The 16883-nt window shown below is 40.5% G+C and overlaps 1 protein-coding gene across 1 annotated transcript in view; it reads right to left on the reverse strand.

Annotated features, from left to right (window-relative positions):
- The window catches only part of INADL (InaD-like (Drosophila)), a 149302-nt gene that overhangs the window by 104967 nt on the left and 27452 nt on the right, over positions 1-16883 (reverse strand). Inside the window, exons 15-16 of the mRNA XM_009883980.1 lie at positions 14136-14300; positions 12539-12667 (exon numbers count right to left, since the gene is read on the reverse strand). Coding sequence (XP_009882282.1) covers positions 12539-12667; positions 14136-14300 — 294 coding nt within the window. The remainder of the gene's footprint in view (positions 1-12538; positions 12668-14135; positions 14301-16883) is intronic.

Consider the following 16883-nt stretch of genomic DNA (forward strand, 5'->3'; position numbering starts at 1 on the left):
CAAGTAAGTACCTATTCCTAATAATTCTCTCCCGTTCTACCGCTTAATCCTGCCATTTTATAATCTTCCCAAACACTGGGTACCCGCGTGGTACAGAAGAGGCTTCCTAGCGAGTATCATGTCTCGATAATCAAGCCCAGCAACCTCCCTCCGCTGCGCAATGGTGTTCTGCCTCCTGAACCTGTGCCAAGGCGCTCGGGCTGTCCGCCCGGTTACGCTCAGACCTGCCTCGCACGGCGCCGAGGGGAAAGGATTCCATTTGTTTCAACCAGCAAAAGCTATCCACGCTCTGCAGACGCTTTGGACATTTTTAGAAACAAAACAACCCCCAAATGCAGGAAGTCCAGAAGAAGAATCCAAAGGATTCCAAGACGGGAAAAAAAAAGAGGTTTTGCTTTAAGAGCGCTGAATTTTGAAAACCGTGAAGTTAGTGCTGCCCTTTGTGCAGAGAGGCAGCTTTGCCTGCCCCGGCCGACGCAGCCATGTGCCTAACCAGCCTGATGACAGCTGACCACAGAACAAACACTCCGTTTGACACAGCCTTTTGAGATGTTTTTAATTTTGGGGTTTGCTCCAACGCAAAATAAAAATAACCTTTGGGACTTGTTTGCAAAACCTGGATCGTGTCGAGACAGCCATTTTCGAGCAAGTAAGGCACTGCTCACGTCAGGAAGGCTTTGCTAAGGGAACTAAACCAGCAAGTTTTCCTATCATGGGCTCATCTCGCCATGGCAAGCAAGGTTTATGCTGGTTCCCTAAATGGGTGAGCGCTCTCTCAGCAAAACTACACCTTTGCTGACACAACAGCTTTTGTAATATGACTTTTGCTGGCTTAGCTATATTGATAAAAAAGGAACAAAACAAAGGCGGCACTCATCCTTACTGGTGCAGATAAGCTGACAAAAATTTGCGAGTCAATGACTGGCCCAGTAACTATGGCGCTGGCTGAGAATGTAGGAAAGCCAGGGTCAAATCCCTGCTCTGTCTGATCTAAAGCTGCTCTTTTTTGGGTTCTAAATCAGAACCACTTAAGTAGGACGCGGGAATCTCACCGTTAGCTTCTTCTATGCAGATAGTCAAGGTCAGTGGCCTAGCTACCGCATTTCCAGTAAGAAACGGTCCTGTTTCAACTAAAGTTTTCACTGAAATAAAAACATTGTGGCTTCAATAAACCATCGTGATTTGGTAAGAAATAATTTACCTGAAAAAGCTTTCCAACCAGCTTTAATCCTCATGCTAAAAATGAAGATAGAGTTCCTGCAAACATACGCGGTTCCTATGCAGTAACCGTGCTGTTCTCGAAACTTTATCTTTGCGGCTTCACAACATGCACGAGCGTAACTGTGTATTGGAATTGCTTCATGAAGTGCAGCAGTAGAAATCATCTTAAAAAAGGGGCCCATATTAAAACCCGTTGATGAGGCAAAGACAAACCAGGGCTTATAATTACACTGCTGTTTTCAAGCAGAGGGAGCTATTGTACAGGAAGAGAAGAGCAATAAAAACTACGCAGCGACAGGGCTAAGCCAGTAACACGAGCAGTGCTGTAAAACCCTGAGTGTGCGTTACCAGTGACTGTGAATCGCAATGCAATTGCCACGAGGAACACAACAAAAGCCGCACGTGAAGACACAGATCTCCTGAATTTCGAGGTTTAATCATTAATCCATATTCTCTATAATATAACATGAGGGAGATGATTGTGACTGTGGATTGCACCCTGCTTTTCTTATCAAAACAAAAAGAACAATGATTTTGGGAAACCTTGCCTTACGATTTACACCCAAACCCAAATGCACCCTAAAGAACAACACCTGCTAAAACAAGACAGCAAACGCTGAATTCACATTCGCATCTTGCACACGATTCACAACAGCAAGTGCAACTGGACTGCGTGGGTTGTTGCCTTGTTTTTGAAAGAAAGCAGTGCTAGCAGCAGGCTGTAAAACAGATTCTTACCTTCTATACTAACTGCAAAAGGCAACTTCTCTCCCACAGTGCCCTGATGGACTTCAGGGCCACCTCTGTGTTAACAGACCAGCTAGAGCCATTCCAGGTTACTAAACAGCACTAACTGCTACTGCACACCTACCCTAAGGCTCTTGATTCATTTTACTTGGCTCACGTTAAGCCAGATAATAGTGATTTTCAGTCACTAGCAGTCAGGACCGGATTTCAGTCTCTGCTTTAAAGCGAAAGGCTCGTTTACTTGGATGGAGTTTACAGGCTGGGAAGAAACTCCCTCCCCAAACCCAGTGCTAAGATGTTGCTGTAATGGTACTCAGCTGGAATACAGAAGTAATTCAACTTCAATAGTTCAAGAAATCATCACATGACTTTGCATTAGAGCAGAGGGAGCGTGCACAGGACAGCCCCATGCAATACGGTCATCTTAAAATGGGCATGAAGTGGGCCTGGCACATTTAAAGAAGAACTTTTAACTTCAGTTTACTGAAGGATTCCTTTACACAAATGAATCATTTATGAACAACGAGGAAAGGAATCGGACTGCAAAGTAAGGCTATCAGGAGACAAAACCCATTAACTCACAAGCACTGACACAAACTCCTTTTTTTTTAAAAAAAAAAAAAAAAAAAAAAAAAAGAATTACATGTAAAAAAGTTTGCCACTTGTATAAACGATGAAAGTCGACCACTGGCATGCCCCAGCAGCAGCCCAGGATGCTGGCCTCCAGGTAACCCTTTGAGGAACTAGTAAGTTGTAGCTGTTGTCTTTTCCTTTGTGCTCGAGCCAGCCATAGAGTATATGAACTTGTTTAAAATAGTCACAATTTATTCATACTTAGCACACCATATATTTAACTACGTTGAACCATAGGTTTTCCCTTCCCCCCTACTGCTCCTCATCAAAATCCACAAATGTTTCCTGGAGTCCAGGTGTCAAATTTTTCTTCTTATTTTCAGAGCCTCATTTGTTCTGGATTCATTTAGCAGTGCAAAGAGTCAAGCAGGGGCCACTGCAGTTGCTGCCTCTGGGATCCCTGGATTCGGAGCAGTATGAAGTCTCTTAAAAACCTGAGCTCTGCTAAAATGTTAAGAGTCCCAGGAGCACCACGTTAACAGAGTCCTACGTGCAATGCTGCTGGAGCGCGTAACTTTATTGTGGCTTCAAGTGAGGGATTCGAGCTTGCCACGGGCACCAAAGATTGACGCTCAGTTAGCTATCAGAACTCCTTAGGAAGCAAATCTGGAGACATAACCAGTACAGCTTACCTTTGTCCATCACACTGGAAAATTAAAATGATAACATCCGTTATCTTTGGAAAGGACTCTTTCTCCGTCCTTACCAAAATGTGAGGTTTCTGCAGCAGCCAAGAGAGGGCACTCCAGGCCAGCCCAGCTCCCGCACCAGCGGAGGCGTTTTCATGCTCTGACAGGTCCATCCCCATCTGTCCGGCCCCAGCACCAGCAGAGCCCTCGCCAGGCGCAGAGGATGGGGAGCAGTCTCTCCTATGCAGCAGGCTGTGGCTATAACTCCAGCGGATGTAAGCAGCTACCACTTTTTCAGGGGCTTTGTTTGTGTTTTCCTTTTTTAAAGGCTCATACGAAAATGTAAGACAAAGCAGCGGGTGACTGACATTTACTGTGCAAAGTCACTCTCACTTAGTTACAGGCTATATTAGTTTTGGCATCCCTCACGATCTAAATTCAGCTAGCCTGGCTTCCTAGAATATTTTAGCTTTCTTCAAGCAACAAACTGCCTGCTGCCACAAAAACACTCCTCTCAAAACACACATCAAAAATAGCATGGCAAAGGATCCCAAAAGAAACAGTTTGAAACTTTTTTTCCTTTACCAATTTTGATTTATCTGAACAATTTTACATGTGCCAATTTGTATACTGCAGGTTTTTGCGAGAGAGCCAAAACAAACACATGTTAGAGCTCAGAGGTCAGAGCAACCCAGCTTCATTACATTTTGCATGGGACCACTTCCAGGTCTAACATACATATCCATATTTAAAACTCTTCAGTTTGCAAGTGAGTAAGATACCAGACTGAAAGACTCTTAAACACAACACTGTAGCATACTGTACAAGGAACATACACTCGTCAACAATGAAAAGGACCAAATGCATTTTGTGTTCCTCTTACTATTATGTAGAACAAAGGCAGAACTGCACACAAAGTAATTTACCTGTACGCTCAGTATTGAGAAATTACTCAAAAAACTCATCCATGCTCTCATTTTGTGAAGTGCCACTCGGTCCCTTTGCAGAGCCACCCTCCACACACACCCCAACAGTGCCAAGGGGATGCAAGAGTCAAGAATGATAAACGCCCTGCTGCCTTTTCAAAGGCACTAAGTACTTCCCCACTGAAGGGGAAGAGAGGAAGAGCCAGCTGTGAGTGAGGTCCAATTCTCTCCTTAAGGTGGCCTCAATTTAGGATTGAGAGTCAAGGTCCAAACCTTCTGTTCATTCACTCCAACATATTTACAAGAGTTGGCCACAGGAACTGCCAAAGGTACTCTAAAGCCTGAAAAAACATCCCTGAGAAAGTGCTCAACTAGTTTTTGTTAGATCCACTGCATGGGCAATCAGACTGAAACGCAAAGCATTTAAGACTTGTTTCTGCCTCTTCCACTCGTATTAGATTGCAGTCAGCAGGACTACTCGGGAAGAAGACTGCACAACACACAACCTCTGGCTGTAGCAAAGAAATAAACTACAGGCTGATGTGCTGAAGTAATACAAACTTAAATACAGAACAATATTCAAGGAGGAACACTGAACTTTTCTGTGATGTAAGGCAAAGCACTGGAAATAAAACATAAGTATTTATTGATCTGCAGTGAGGGAATAAAGCAATGAATTTCAGAAGCTCTAGTGTGCAGCCAGCATTAATCAAAACTTCTGTTGTGGGAAATGTCAGCGAAGAAACAGGAATTCACAGAGAAAGAAAAAAAAACACCATAAACAAAACATACAGAGCCACACCCAAAGGAGGAGAGAGAAGAGCAAGATGAGAGTAGGTGGCACGATGGGTTTCCCACACCGGGCTTTCATCATCTGCGATCTAAAATCATATCAGTCTTCTACAGCAAGAATGAACATGGTGGCCAGCAATTACTCAAACCCACGTAGGTCTGGCAGAGCTGGCAAGCACTACGCAGTCAATGCTCATCTGCTGCGGAAGAGGGATATGCAGCAGATAGTTGGGACGAAAGTGCCTCCAGGGAATGATCAAAAGAAAAAGATCTTACACACTACTGCTATTCTCAAATAAAAAGATCAAAGATAGGCACTGACTATGGTAGTTTTGAAAGTGTCACTGTGCAGTGGACTCAGGTGCATGTCACTATCTTTTAATTTATCAAACTTCTCAATCAACCTAAGGTTTCATCCGCCTTTCATATTTGCTCTCAACAGAGCTAAAGTCACAGGGATTACATTCATTAGACTCTCTTAATATCTTATACTTTCAGACTCTCCAGCTCCAGAAAAAACACTGAATGCTGACTACAGGGAAAAGCCAGAGAGATAAGAAAAAAAACCCCTGAACTCATAAGGAAATGGAGGAAAGCCACTGTGTGATGAGATAAAGGAGGGATAGAGATGTGTGGGAATAAAGAAAAAAATACCGACAAGCCACAGGAAAAATTATAAATGGTATCACCTAAATAACCTACAATCAGTGGTCTTAATGCACATTCTGGGCTTGATCAACTTTCAAATTCAAATAATCCCTGAATGAAAAGCCAAAGACAGCCCAGCAAGCACTTCCACCAGTTAGGTGTGCTGACCTCAACACAGCTAACAGCCTGTGGAAGTGCAGTACGTGCTTTCAAACAAACCGGAGCTCTCTGCATGGGGAGCTTGCATCATAAACACACACAAGAATTAAGGAAGATTTGCTACAGAAAAAGCTGCAAAAGAAAAGCGGGGAGATAAGACAGGCCTTTTTTTGCAACAAGGATCTGCAAACAGTGACTTGGCCCAAGTAAGACTTGCAACAGTATGGATGGTGGGGAAGACAGAAGAGCAGGCAAAAAGTTTGCTGAGAATTTTAAGGCTACTGCAAAAGGCAGTGAAGACAGAAAAACTCTGAGTGCAACACTACTATTTGGATTTGGGGAACAGCATCTTCCAGAAGGGCGAGGTTTTAAGAAAACAGAATACCTCATAACTTCCACGAGTTTTCGGAATTCTTCATGCTTATCCATCAGCACCTCAAAACTCATCGGTTCGGAACAACAGATTCAGAGCTGTCTGGGTTGAGCTTTTACATGCCCATTGCTCCACCGTCTCCACATGCTCACTGAAAGACTAATGCAGCTTTTAGATAAGCAGCACTCAGTTGCACAGTTTCCTCTAGTCTCACCTACATTATCTTACCCTTGCTGAGATTTGCCAAGTGTTTAACAGAAAATCTAGCTACAGACTTGTCCCTTTAAATTCTCGCCTTCTCTTGCAGGCAGAAGACATCTGTGGAATAATAATGAATTTCTTTGGTTTGGGGTTTTTTGTTTTTATTAAAAGCTATTCTTCCTAGCAGGAAATGAAAAAGAACAACCAGATTGGTAGAATTTGGGGGAATAGGGAAAACATTTCTAAAGGTTAATAATAATACTGCTTAGTATTTATTTCAAGGATATGCGACAAACCAAAGAAAAACAGATGTTCTCAGTAATGCTCCAGTTTCTCTGCAAACTCAGGTATCGTCCGGAGCACTGGCTGTTGCAGCTCACAAAAGACAGGAGGGCCACCCCTACGATATGCCACTCCACTCTGTACACGAGATTCCATCCTAACTTCTCGCTTAGAGTCAGAGTGGTGGCCCCTGCCCAGCGTCAGGGCATACCCAAGCCCTAACGCAACTTCCTGCATCCGAGTTCTCCAGCTTCTCTACCTCAGCAAGCTGTTCCTGTCTATCTGACCGCATCTCATGCTGAGATACACAGTCTCTTTGATTTCTTATTAAAGCGGTTTCTGATCTCCCAATGCTTTTAGTACTGAGATTTTGGAAACCGCTAATCATGAACACCCTAGAAACTTTACCAAGAACGTGCTCAATTGCATTCACCAGCTCTTCAGTCCTGAAAAATAGTATTTAAGCTGAACTCCAAGAGAATTTTTCAAAAAGCTACACTGAATTCAATTCATGACACACTATTAAGAATTATTTTACAAACGAAGCAGCTTAATATGATTTAAAGGATGCAGAACTTTCCCATAGGGGGAGAGAAGCAAATCCTCCGTGAGATGAGTACCAACACAGTTGGTACTGAGGCTTACAGAACTTTGATGTTAATGAATGTGGATGGGTTGTAGAGATGGGAGAAAAGCTGCCTTTATCAGTTTTCCCAGTACCAAGCTGATAGCCCTTGTAAAACTGCTTTTTAATACAGCTGTGCAGCTTTTGCCAGTAAGCCACAGGTTTCCATCACATGATCAGGTGAAAATGTGCTTAACAAGGACGTGAATATGCTTCTTTGTTCATAACAAACTTATCACAAGACAGACAAAGCTCAAATTATCGCAAGAGGGCAAACGTTTAGCCAGCAACATGTCAAAGCATTCCAGCCCTCATCTCACTGTCAAACAGTCCAAACCAGAAAAAAACCCATAATCTATTTGAATACCACCTTCTACAAATAAGAAGTCAGTTTGCATTTTTGTAACTCTACATCTGGAGCCTGTTTGTTTGGGGCATAAAGAAAAGAGGAAAGATATTTGGAGACACTTAAATTGCTTCACTTCCTGCCATGAATGACTATGCAGTGATTTTGTTATAAAAAAGAAAACAATTGTTTCCCATGCTCCCTGGGAGAAGGACAAAGCGTAACCTGCTGAATGTGCAGCAAAAAAAGGACTTCAGTTCAACAGTAAGAAAAATCTGCTAATGATAATGAAGACAAGTCCAGGAATAAGGCAGCTGCGGAGTCCCTGTCGCTAGACTAGAGTAAGAACCCCTTAAGCGCTGACCCAGGCTGAGGAAGGCAGGCAACCTTCGTGCTGCTCCAGGTCTGGCTAAGGTGGTGAAGCTCACGCAGTGCTGATATGCCTGTCACTGCTGCCTTGGATGGGCAGATATTTGCACCCACAGACCACTCGGAGCAGGTGAGCCCGTAAGCTCTTACAGGCTGACAGGTCTATAGGGCAGCTGGGTACCGTGCAAAAGCAGCCGGGCACTGGGGACTTACCCTTCAATCACAGACAGAAAGAAACAGCATCTCAGGCATTCCTAAGAGCTATGTAAAACGTCAGCCCTCTCTACTGCAACCCTCACCCCCTCCAGCTTCACGCACTTTAAAACAGCTGCTTTAAAATACTCTGACTTCAAAGCACAGTGAATTAAGCTCCACATAAAGTCCATTCAGCTTTTTGTTTAATTTGATAAAAGCTCATCAGACCATTCAAGTTACCTTCTGGTCAATACTGCCTCAAGAAATCTGCAATTCAGCTACCTGTGGTTTTGCCAATATTTCTGTAAAACATTACTGACAGAATCCGTCAGCCTGCATGCACCAGGTCTTTGCTAAACACTGTGTCGGGGCTGCTCAAAGTACCTTTTATACTATTGTGATCTCCTCTCTCTCTCAATCTCTCTCTCTCTCTCTCTCTCAAAATCTTAATCTTGTGTGATTTTTCTTTCCTCTCGCTCTAACCCCCTGGGAATACCATCATTTTTATACAGCGTTTCTCCTCTATTTTAACCTGATGGCATCTCATGCCCTCTTCCGGTTTAAGTTCTTTCTAAGAAAAAAGGCTTGGGCTCAGTAACAATGGCTTAGCTCTTGACTTGCTGGCTAGGAGGTTTAGTTTCAGGCTAGACAAAGTTACTACTAAGCTAGATACTTTCAGGTCTATTGACAAAGAACAATAAATACGCTTACTGTAGCCTCTTGCATCAGAGATGATCCCAAAGCACTCTACAAACAGCATACTGGGTCCCTTATTCACCATCAAAACATACTTGCCGCTAACTGTGCCAGCAACACTACATAAAAGTTAGTTAAGAGGTGAAAAAGAGAGCAATTTCTCCAAGTGAAATTACAAGGAAATTAAGGGAGGTAGAGTATATGACTTCACGAAGAAGTTGGCCAGAAGAGCGAACAGCACACCTTTTTAATGGCCAAAAGCAGGGCAGGGTCCCTGTTGGAGACAGAATCACCAGCCACGCAACGTTGCTCCTCAGGTCTCTGCTGAGCACGATGCGTTATCAGCTGAAGAACGCACGCCACACGCCGAGCCTACCTGCATGGCTTCTGCCGCCTCTCCTTCTGAATGCTTTTCATCTAAGCATTATAAAGAAAGAGCAATGCATAGCCTAAGAGCTTTGACAAGTTCCCAACACAGTGGTGACAATAGAAAAAATACACAGAAGATTTCATTTTAAGACCTCTTCAATGTTTCTTATTTAAATAAGCCATCACACTGGGAGAAGAAAAATCCAGTGAAACAGATCATTTCAAGAACAGACAGGATCAGCCTCCCCATCCACCTACCCTCTCGTCAAGTATTGACCTTGCTAGCAAAGCAGCAGTCTCAAAGATTTTAGATTTTCTACCACATAATTACAAATTAGGACATTCAGCAAAGGGCAAAAAGATATTTTTTTTTAAATAGTGATCATGTGAAGCTGAACAGTATCCTATATAAATACAGTCCTGTTACATCAAAAAGTCTACTCTATTGCTCTAATGGTATCCCAAAGTGTAAAGTCCTTCCAAGAGGACCTTATTACAAAAAGAAAGCTCTGGTTTAAGCATTTAAATCCCTAAAGACAGACAAAAGAAAACACAGGACAAAGTAGAAATACTATTGATTATGCATAATTGGTATAATTAATTTGTAATTAGTTCATTAAAATATATAGGCATTGGAATTATGCTTGTACATTTCTGGGAATATCCTGCAAGTCACTTGGGATATGCTTATCATTTATTTGATAGATGAAACATTATTAGAAAGACAGCCCATTAAAAATTAATATACCAGAGTAATAATTTCTCGATCTCAGCATTCTGTTTTCTACGTACTCCGATTCCTATTCTACCTCATGAAGAGGTTTTTTTAATACTGTTTTTCAGAGTGTGATTTGGGAAGTGCAGCATTTTAGACAACTGAGGCACAATATCCTTTACACCGAGTATGCAGTTACTGTTGAGAAAACAAAGAGACAAATACCGTAAATTAAATACCATGAGAGTATTCAGCACCACACCTAATTCTATAATCAAAATTAAGCTGGAAAGGTAAAAAGCCTCATGCTTCAAAACAAATATCAAACACAAACGGAAAGCAGTAGGAAGAAATGTCCACAGCACTGCACACAGCCTCCTCTCTAGTTGTTTAGCATTCTTCCACTTCCGCAGCGCGTCTGGCATCCCTCACTGTCAAAAATGGACACGTCTGTACGAGCAGGATTTCAGGGGTTCTTAAATACTGCAGATAACAGTCACCAGTCTCTCACAAGACGCGACTGAAATGGGCTGGTGTACACTGGTACTGCAGAAGCATTTCAAAGATGTTATCAAAACTTGATGGGGGAGGAAGTGAGACGGAATAATAGTGATTCACCGTTGTTTCTCCTATAACATTACTTTACTATTCCTACTGATCTTTCTGAGGATCTACTGATATTTCTATAGTACCATTTCAACCAAAAGCTACAGAAATAGTTTGATCTTAAAAACTCAGAATACAGTCACATCACCTCCAAGTGGTGTACATAACACCTCAGTTTCCTTCAACTTCTGTAATGGACAGAGCGAGTCAGTCCTCTTGAGTGCAATTCCGAGCACCACAAATAGGCCTTCTGCTCAGGATCACCCTTTAAAAAGTATTTTCCTCCCCACCCTGCCTCCATCAACACCAGTGGGAGCCTAGAAAGGTTGGTCCCTCACTGATGCACCTCATTTAGATACGTGAAGCTAGGCCATGTGAATACTCGTCATCATTAAAAACAAAACCAAACCAAACCCTGATATGATTACGCAAAATGGTCAAAATCAACAGTGGATATTTAGTGCAAGTAATGTAATTGGCTGTTATAAGGCTTGAATCTTTTCTTGCAAAACAAAGAGTACGTGTCCAAAAACCCCAAACTTTCCTTTTTCAAAGGGTAAAATTGCAAAAAGACACATAGAAAACAGAGTTAGGTCTCCGGGTCCTTTAAGCCACAATTAAACACTTCACTGTAATTTTGTGCTTCTCAGCAAATCTGCTTTAAGAATTCTGAACAGCCTCCCAGGAACCACATACTTTTTTCTTCCCCGCCTCCAATCTAGCATGGACAATTATTTATTTTCTTTGCCCTGCACTCAAGAACATGATGGATGTATTTACATAAACACACACAGAGTCACAGATATCTCTATATAAAAATTAATCTGCAGATGATGAAAAGTGTAAAAGATCTAAGAGGCAAATCCCAAACAAAAGAGCATACTTTATACATAAATATCTTGAAATTATAAAGATCTGAGATTAAGTGGTTTACCACTCGTTTAGAATTGATTAGAATGTATTTAAATTTAGCTGAAAGTACCACAACATTGCTCATGTATTTGCATCTGCGAATAAGTAAATAAAAAGCCTGTTATTAAAGCCTTCATTAATTCTGATTATATGAGAACTTAAAAGCAAATCTGTGTATTACTGCTCTGTAAAGACTCCTAGCAACTCTACAGTAAAGCTGGCACTGCAACACAACATGTGTCAGCGAAAATGACTAACAGGATCTATTTTCAGTAATCTTAAATCACACTGGTAAAATATAGAATTAATGGTTTTGCATAATACTTCAAATATTTTTTATTCCAATTCATTCCCAATTCATGCCTTATTGTATCAAAAAGTGAAATTTATATCACTTGACATTTATGTACAACAGTTGAACACATTTTATTGAACTACAATGTTTAGGCAGTATTCAAATGTGATGTGTGTATTATTATGAAGAGTGATCCAGCTATTTTATTTCCTTATAAATATGATGGGTAGATGTTTAAAAATATATATATATATATATGTTGACTAGAAACACTGTAGTCGTTCTGACTACAGATTTTGAGCATTTCTATAAATTTAATTGAAGTTAGTATTTTTGAAAGAAGGATTTATTAATTTTTGTAGAATTTTCCCCCAATTAAAGACTCTTCTGTCAATTTCTATGAAGTTTAACAATTAAGAATATAATTTGGTACACAGGAAATGACGTTGCACTACCTAAGAAAGTTTGCTTGCCAGTCACATAGTTGAAAAGTCATTCCAAGTTAAATCAGAACAAAAAAAACCCCAACCTCCCCCCAACATTTAGCCATTAACTTCAGAGTTATAAGGTGGAGTTTGATTAAAGATTTTGTACTTTATCACATCTGATAATCAGACCAGTTTAGAGCAAGCTCTACTTTAGAGAGTTGGCCTCTTTTATCTATGGGAGGAAATAATTAGAGTTATCACGTAGTGCCAAGTCAATTACCCAGCAATCAACATCACAAAACATTTTAAGGCACCGCACAAGACAAAAGATTAAAGGGATTTTTAGTATTTAGTTATACAGAAAAGTATACCTGATAGTCTAAAATGCTGAATCCTAACCCATTTTTGTCTTTCTCCAGTTCAATAACCTTCACATCAGGAGACCATAATGCTAATTCTCCTTCCTCCTCCTCAGGATTAATGTCTTCCTCTGGTTTCACCTGAAAAATAAGAGCTCTAGTTCAAATACTATTCTTTCAGTTCTGTACAACACTATTCCTTCAATATTTTGATTATTAATGGCTCATACATGCCCTAAAATATGACCTTTTATGGAATTACAACTTCATTGAACATTATGCATCCAGTTTTTTCCGGCTTGCTGCCTTGGATACTCCCTTGGGACTATGACTACATGTTTTGAGCATCGGAGCCCAACCCAGCATACAAATACCCGTGCATTAGTCAAATTAGTTGTTATAATATTACTAACCTGTTACACGTTGATGAACTTCAGCTGTCCCATTAGATGCATAAGAGAAAAATAAATATCTTAGCATAAAAGATTTAACCACGGACAGCTAATAGAAAGACCAGACGACCAGGCACATCTGATACTTGTGGCATTAAATATGCAAACAAAAAATTCGTATATTGTAACTATACAAATAGTATCTAATTTGAAAAAGCAGTTTCTTTCACAATTTTTGTGCTAAGGTATAAAAGAATGAAGTATAGTTACCCAATTTTTCTTCCATGCACTCTTTGTTGATACTTTTGACAAAAGAAAGCAGGAATATTGTGAGATTGCTCTAAGGAGAAGGCAACCTCTGTTCAACTCAATACCACCTTATGGCAAAGATGTGCTACTGACAGGATGCACATGGAAAAAGTTCGGTAAAATGCAACATCAAAAAACACAGTGGAACAAGTTCTGCTGCAACAGAAGGGGCCTTTTACAGAAAGGCATAATACCGTACACCTTATTCTTCCATGAAACATCCATATTTCTTGTTTAACTCTCCATCTTAGAGGAAATTAGATCAGAAAACATCAGAAAAGATGAGAAGTCAAGGTCTAAATACTTTTTATAAATAGGAACAACCATTACAAGTGTCAAGCTTTAGTTTGAGACTTTAAAGCTTCTGCAATGGAAAGACACATTAAGTTTCATTTTTTTCCAGTTCTATAAAAACCTACTCAGAACATGGAAGTAATCAGCTAATGGTGGCAAGGATGTGATTTAGTATAATTCAGAGCTCTCACTCACCTATTAAGTGTAAGAATGATGAATGTGATGTACACAGTCAGCATGCTAGCTCGCTGATTTACCTACCTTGTACTTAGAGTACAGTGAGGTTTCTCATGACCAACCTGTATAAACTGTAGTTTACACAACACTGTCTGTGTTGCAGACATGAACTATCTTTCCGTAAAACACCAGCTGTCCTTTACGAGCCCAAAGCAAATGGCAAAGGCAGCTTTATATGACAACTTAATACAAAACCGCCTCATCTAACTATGTATTTTAGGAAATGTTATTTAAGACTGAAAAGCAGTCTGGATCAAACAGCAAAAGGAAAACAGACATGCTGTCTTTAGAAAGCTAAATCACTTTCTCAGAAATAAATACACTTTTTTCAAAAAGTTACCGTCCTTTTACACAACTGAATGACGTAAGAAGTCTACCTTTTGTTCTAGAGGGGAAGCTCCCACGGTGGGTTCATCCACAAGAGACTCACTGCCATCATCAAAAAGTCGCCGACAGCAAACCAATGTAAACGGGGGTGGCACTTCCTTTAGAAAAGTGATTGCTTCACGGCGTGATTTTCCGTATAGCTGAACTCCATTTACCTACACAGAAGGGGAAACACATATTCACGCTAAGATAATTAAAAGGATCTCAACCAGATTCTTTTTTTTTCTTTTTTTTCCTCTCCACACATGGTCTGTCCCAGCTGAATGTGAAAGTCTAATTTTACCTAGGGATTCCAGCAAAGCTCGCATGGTTTTATTAATGTACACTTTAGAAGTATACATGCATTATCGTAAGACTTAAACTTCATCGGCAAGATCTTGTGACTACTGACTGCTACATCATACCTCTGCTCTATTCAGCTTCCTCTAACTTGTTTTCTGCTGACTACTTTTCCTAGCCTAAACCCTTCCTGGCATTATTATTTGATTCTCACCTGTTTCTTTGTTGGGGATTTTTTTTCAGCATTAGGCTCACATGTTTGAAGTTGAAAAGATAAAAATTTAATTTTCCAAAATATTATAAGAAAACACAGATTTTGAGCTCTAATCAAAAACTTGACGTCAGAACTAGCACAACTTTGTCAGTTGTTTAAAATGTAACAAAATGGTTGAAACTAAAACAGATGCTACAGAAAACATGCAAGAATGTTCATATAGTAACAAAGAAACCAATTGCACTAAGCAATTGATGGGAAAACCCGGTGGCAAGGGTCAAAGCTTACCATCCCATCAGTTTTAGATCCCAAGTGACAACAGAAGACCATAAGGCCATTGTTAATGGATGTTTTGAACAACAGATTTTAAAAAAAAGAAAAAAAGTAGAAAGATGGATAGATAGATAGATAGATAGATAATGCTGCTTTAAAAATGGGATACTGCAGTTGTACTTCCTCAGGAAAATAAAATTAGAGAGATTCATCTTCTTTTACTTATTTTATAACCTGCAATATCATGAGGATACATCTACTCGCACCATAGCAGTTTCCTTAAATATGAGGAAAGCAGAATGTCAGCAGGTGTCATAGATGTGAACACCATCTACGCTGACGAGCAGTGCAGCCCCCAAAGAGCAGCGTTTAACCCGATTGGTGCTATGGACTCAATCCTGACACCTCTGATGTTTCAGGGATTTCTTCCAAGCTGCCTCAAGTCTGCTCTCATGACCAAATGTCTGAAGTCGCTGGAGCGCAACCCCTGGTTTAGGAATCAAGGACGCATCATCCAAGTCCACTCCACAACGTGAACTAAAGCACAGTACGTGGGGATAATTGAAGATTCTCTTCAATACTCCACTCCATACCCAAACTGCAACGCTAATGTAGATGAACCCACATTTGATCCTAGAAAATACAGCACGTAAATATACAACATACATGTACACACCTCAGTACATGTGTACTTGGGGCAAAGCCTTGCCATATACTTCCCAGATCTCCTTGTTCTTTAGAGGGACTCAACCTTGTGCAAAAATACACAGGAATCTCACTTTAGACCCCATTTTCTTCCTGATCACCTCTATTTTTCCCCATTTTTTCCATTTGTGCTTTTCACAGAGTAAATACAGCTTATGCTGCTGGGAAACAGAGTTCCTCTCACTCTATAACCCAGCCAAGGAGAAAAATTCAGAGTGGTGTAACTGGCCTCCAACGTGGTAAGACGAACTGCTATGGGTTTTTTTCCGTAAGAATTACAACAACTGCTGAGCTATCAGGCTAATCCATTAGTTAATTATTTAAGCAGAAGTATCTACGCGTAAGGATTTTTTAATGCATTGAGAGCGGCAGCGTGGTGGAAAGTTACCAGCACTTCTCAGCGTACTGTGATTGATGGAGAAGAGCTACCGCACGCTCCCAGGCAGACTTGGGGACTCCCATTTCTCCTTTTGCAGCTGCCAGAAATCAGCCTCTAAACACGCAAGGTGCCCAACACCCCATTCATTCACCAGACCGCTCTAGTTAGTTGTGCCATCCAATAGGAGCAAGTGAAATTTTTAAACCAAACTAGAAGGACACAAGGAAGCAATTTATTCCTAAAAAAGAACACAATGAAATTATCTAAAATTAAGGGGGAGGGGAGAATAAAATACCATCATAATTCAAACACATCATTAAAAATAATCAACATTCAACCTCACTATATATTAAAAAAAATTCCTTGCTGATCACATTTTAATCCCAACTGTATCAGGCCCAGGTAGAGCTGCTTGTTTGGGAACGGGGCTGTCACTTTTTCCATTGCAAACCCCTACTTAAGGGGATTTAGAACTTGGCTGCAAAAACATACTCTGGGCTAAACCTGGTACATATAGCTTTAGCCCTGGAGCACATTTTTAATTTGTTGGGGTTTTTTTCCACCTACAGAGTAGAAAAAATTTATGCTTACTAGGTCTGGACATACCTGTGTACTTAATTGTAAGTACACAGTAATAAGTAAAACTGTTAAACATATACAATTGAAGTTTCCTAACTTACTCTACAGCACTGCATTATTGCTGTTCATATACAATTTTTTTGTTTAGTGGCCAAGGAATTTAAAAAACACTTCCAGCATTCCATTAATCCCTTCCTTTAGGAATCAAGATTTCCTCCACTAAGCAACAACTGAAGAAAATGTTTTAGGTCTCAGTGACATCAGTATGAATTTTTGATGTTAAAGGGCAAACAACAAGTAAAAGCAAGA

The sequence above is a fragment of the Charadrius vociferus genome, unplaced genomic scaffold (assembly GCF_000708025.1).
Source record: "Charadrius vociferus isolate BGI_N301 unplaced genomic scaffold, ASM70802v2 scaffold423, whole genome shotgun sequence".
In the NCBI taxonomy this organism is placed as follows: domain Eukaryota; kingdom Metazoa; phylum Chordata; class Aves; order Charadriiformes; family Charadriidae; genus Charadrius; species Charadrius vociferus.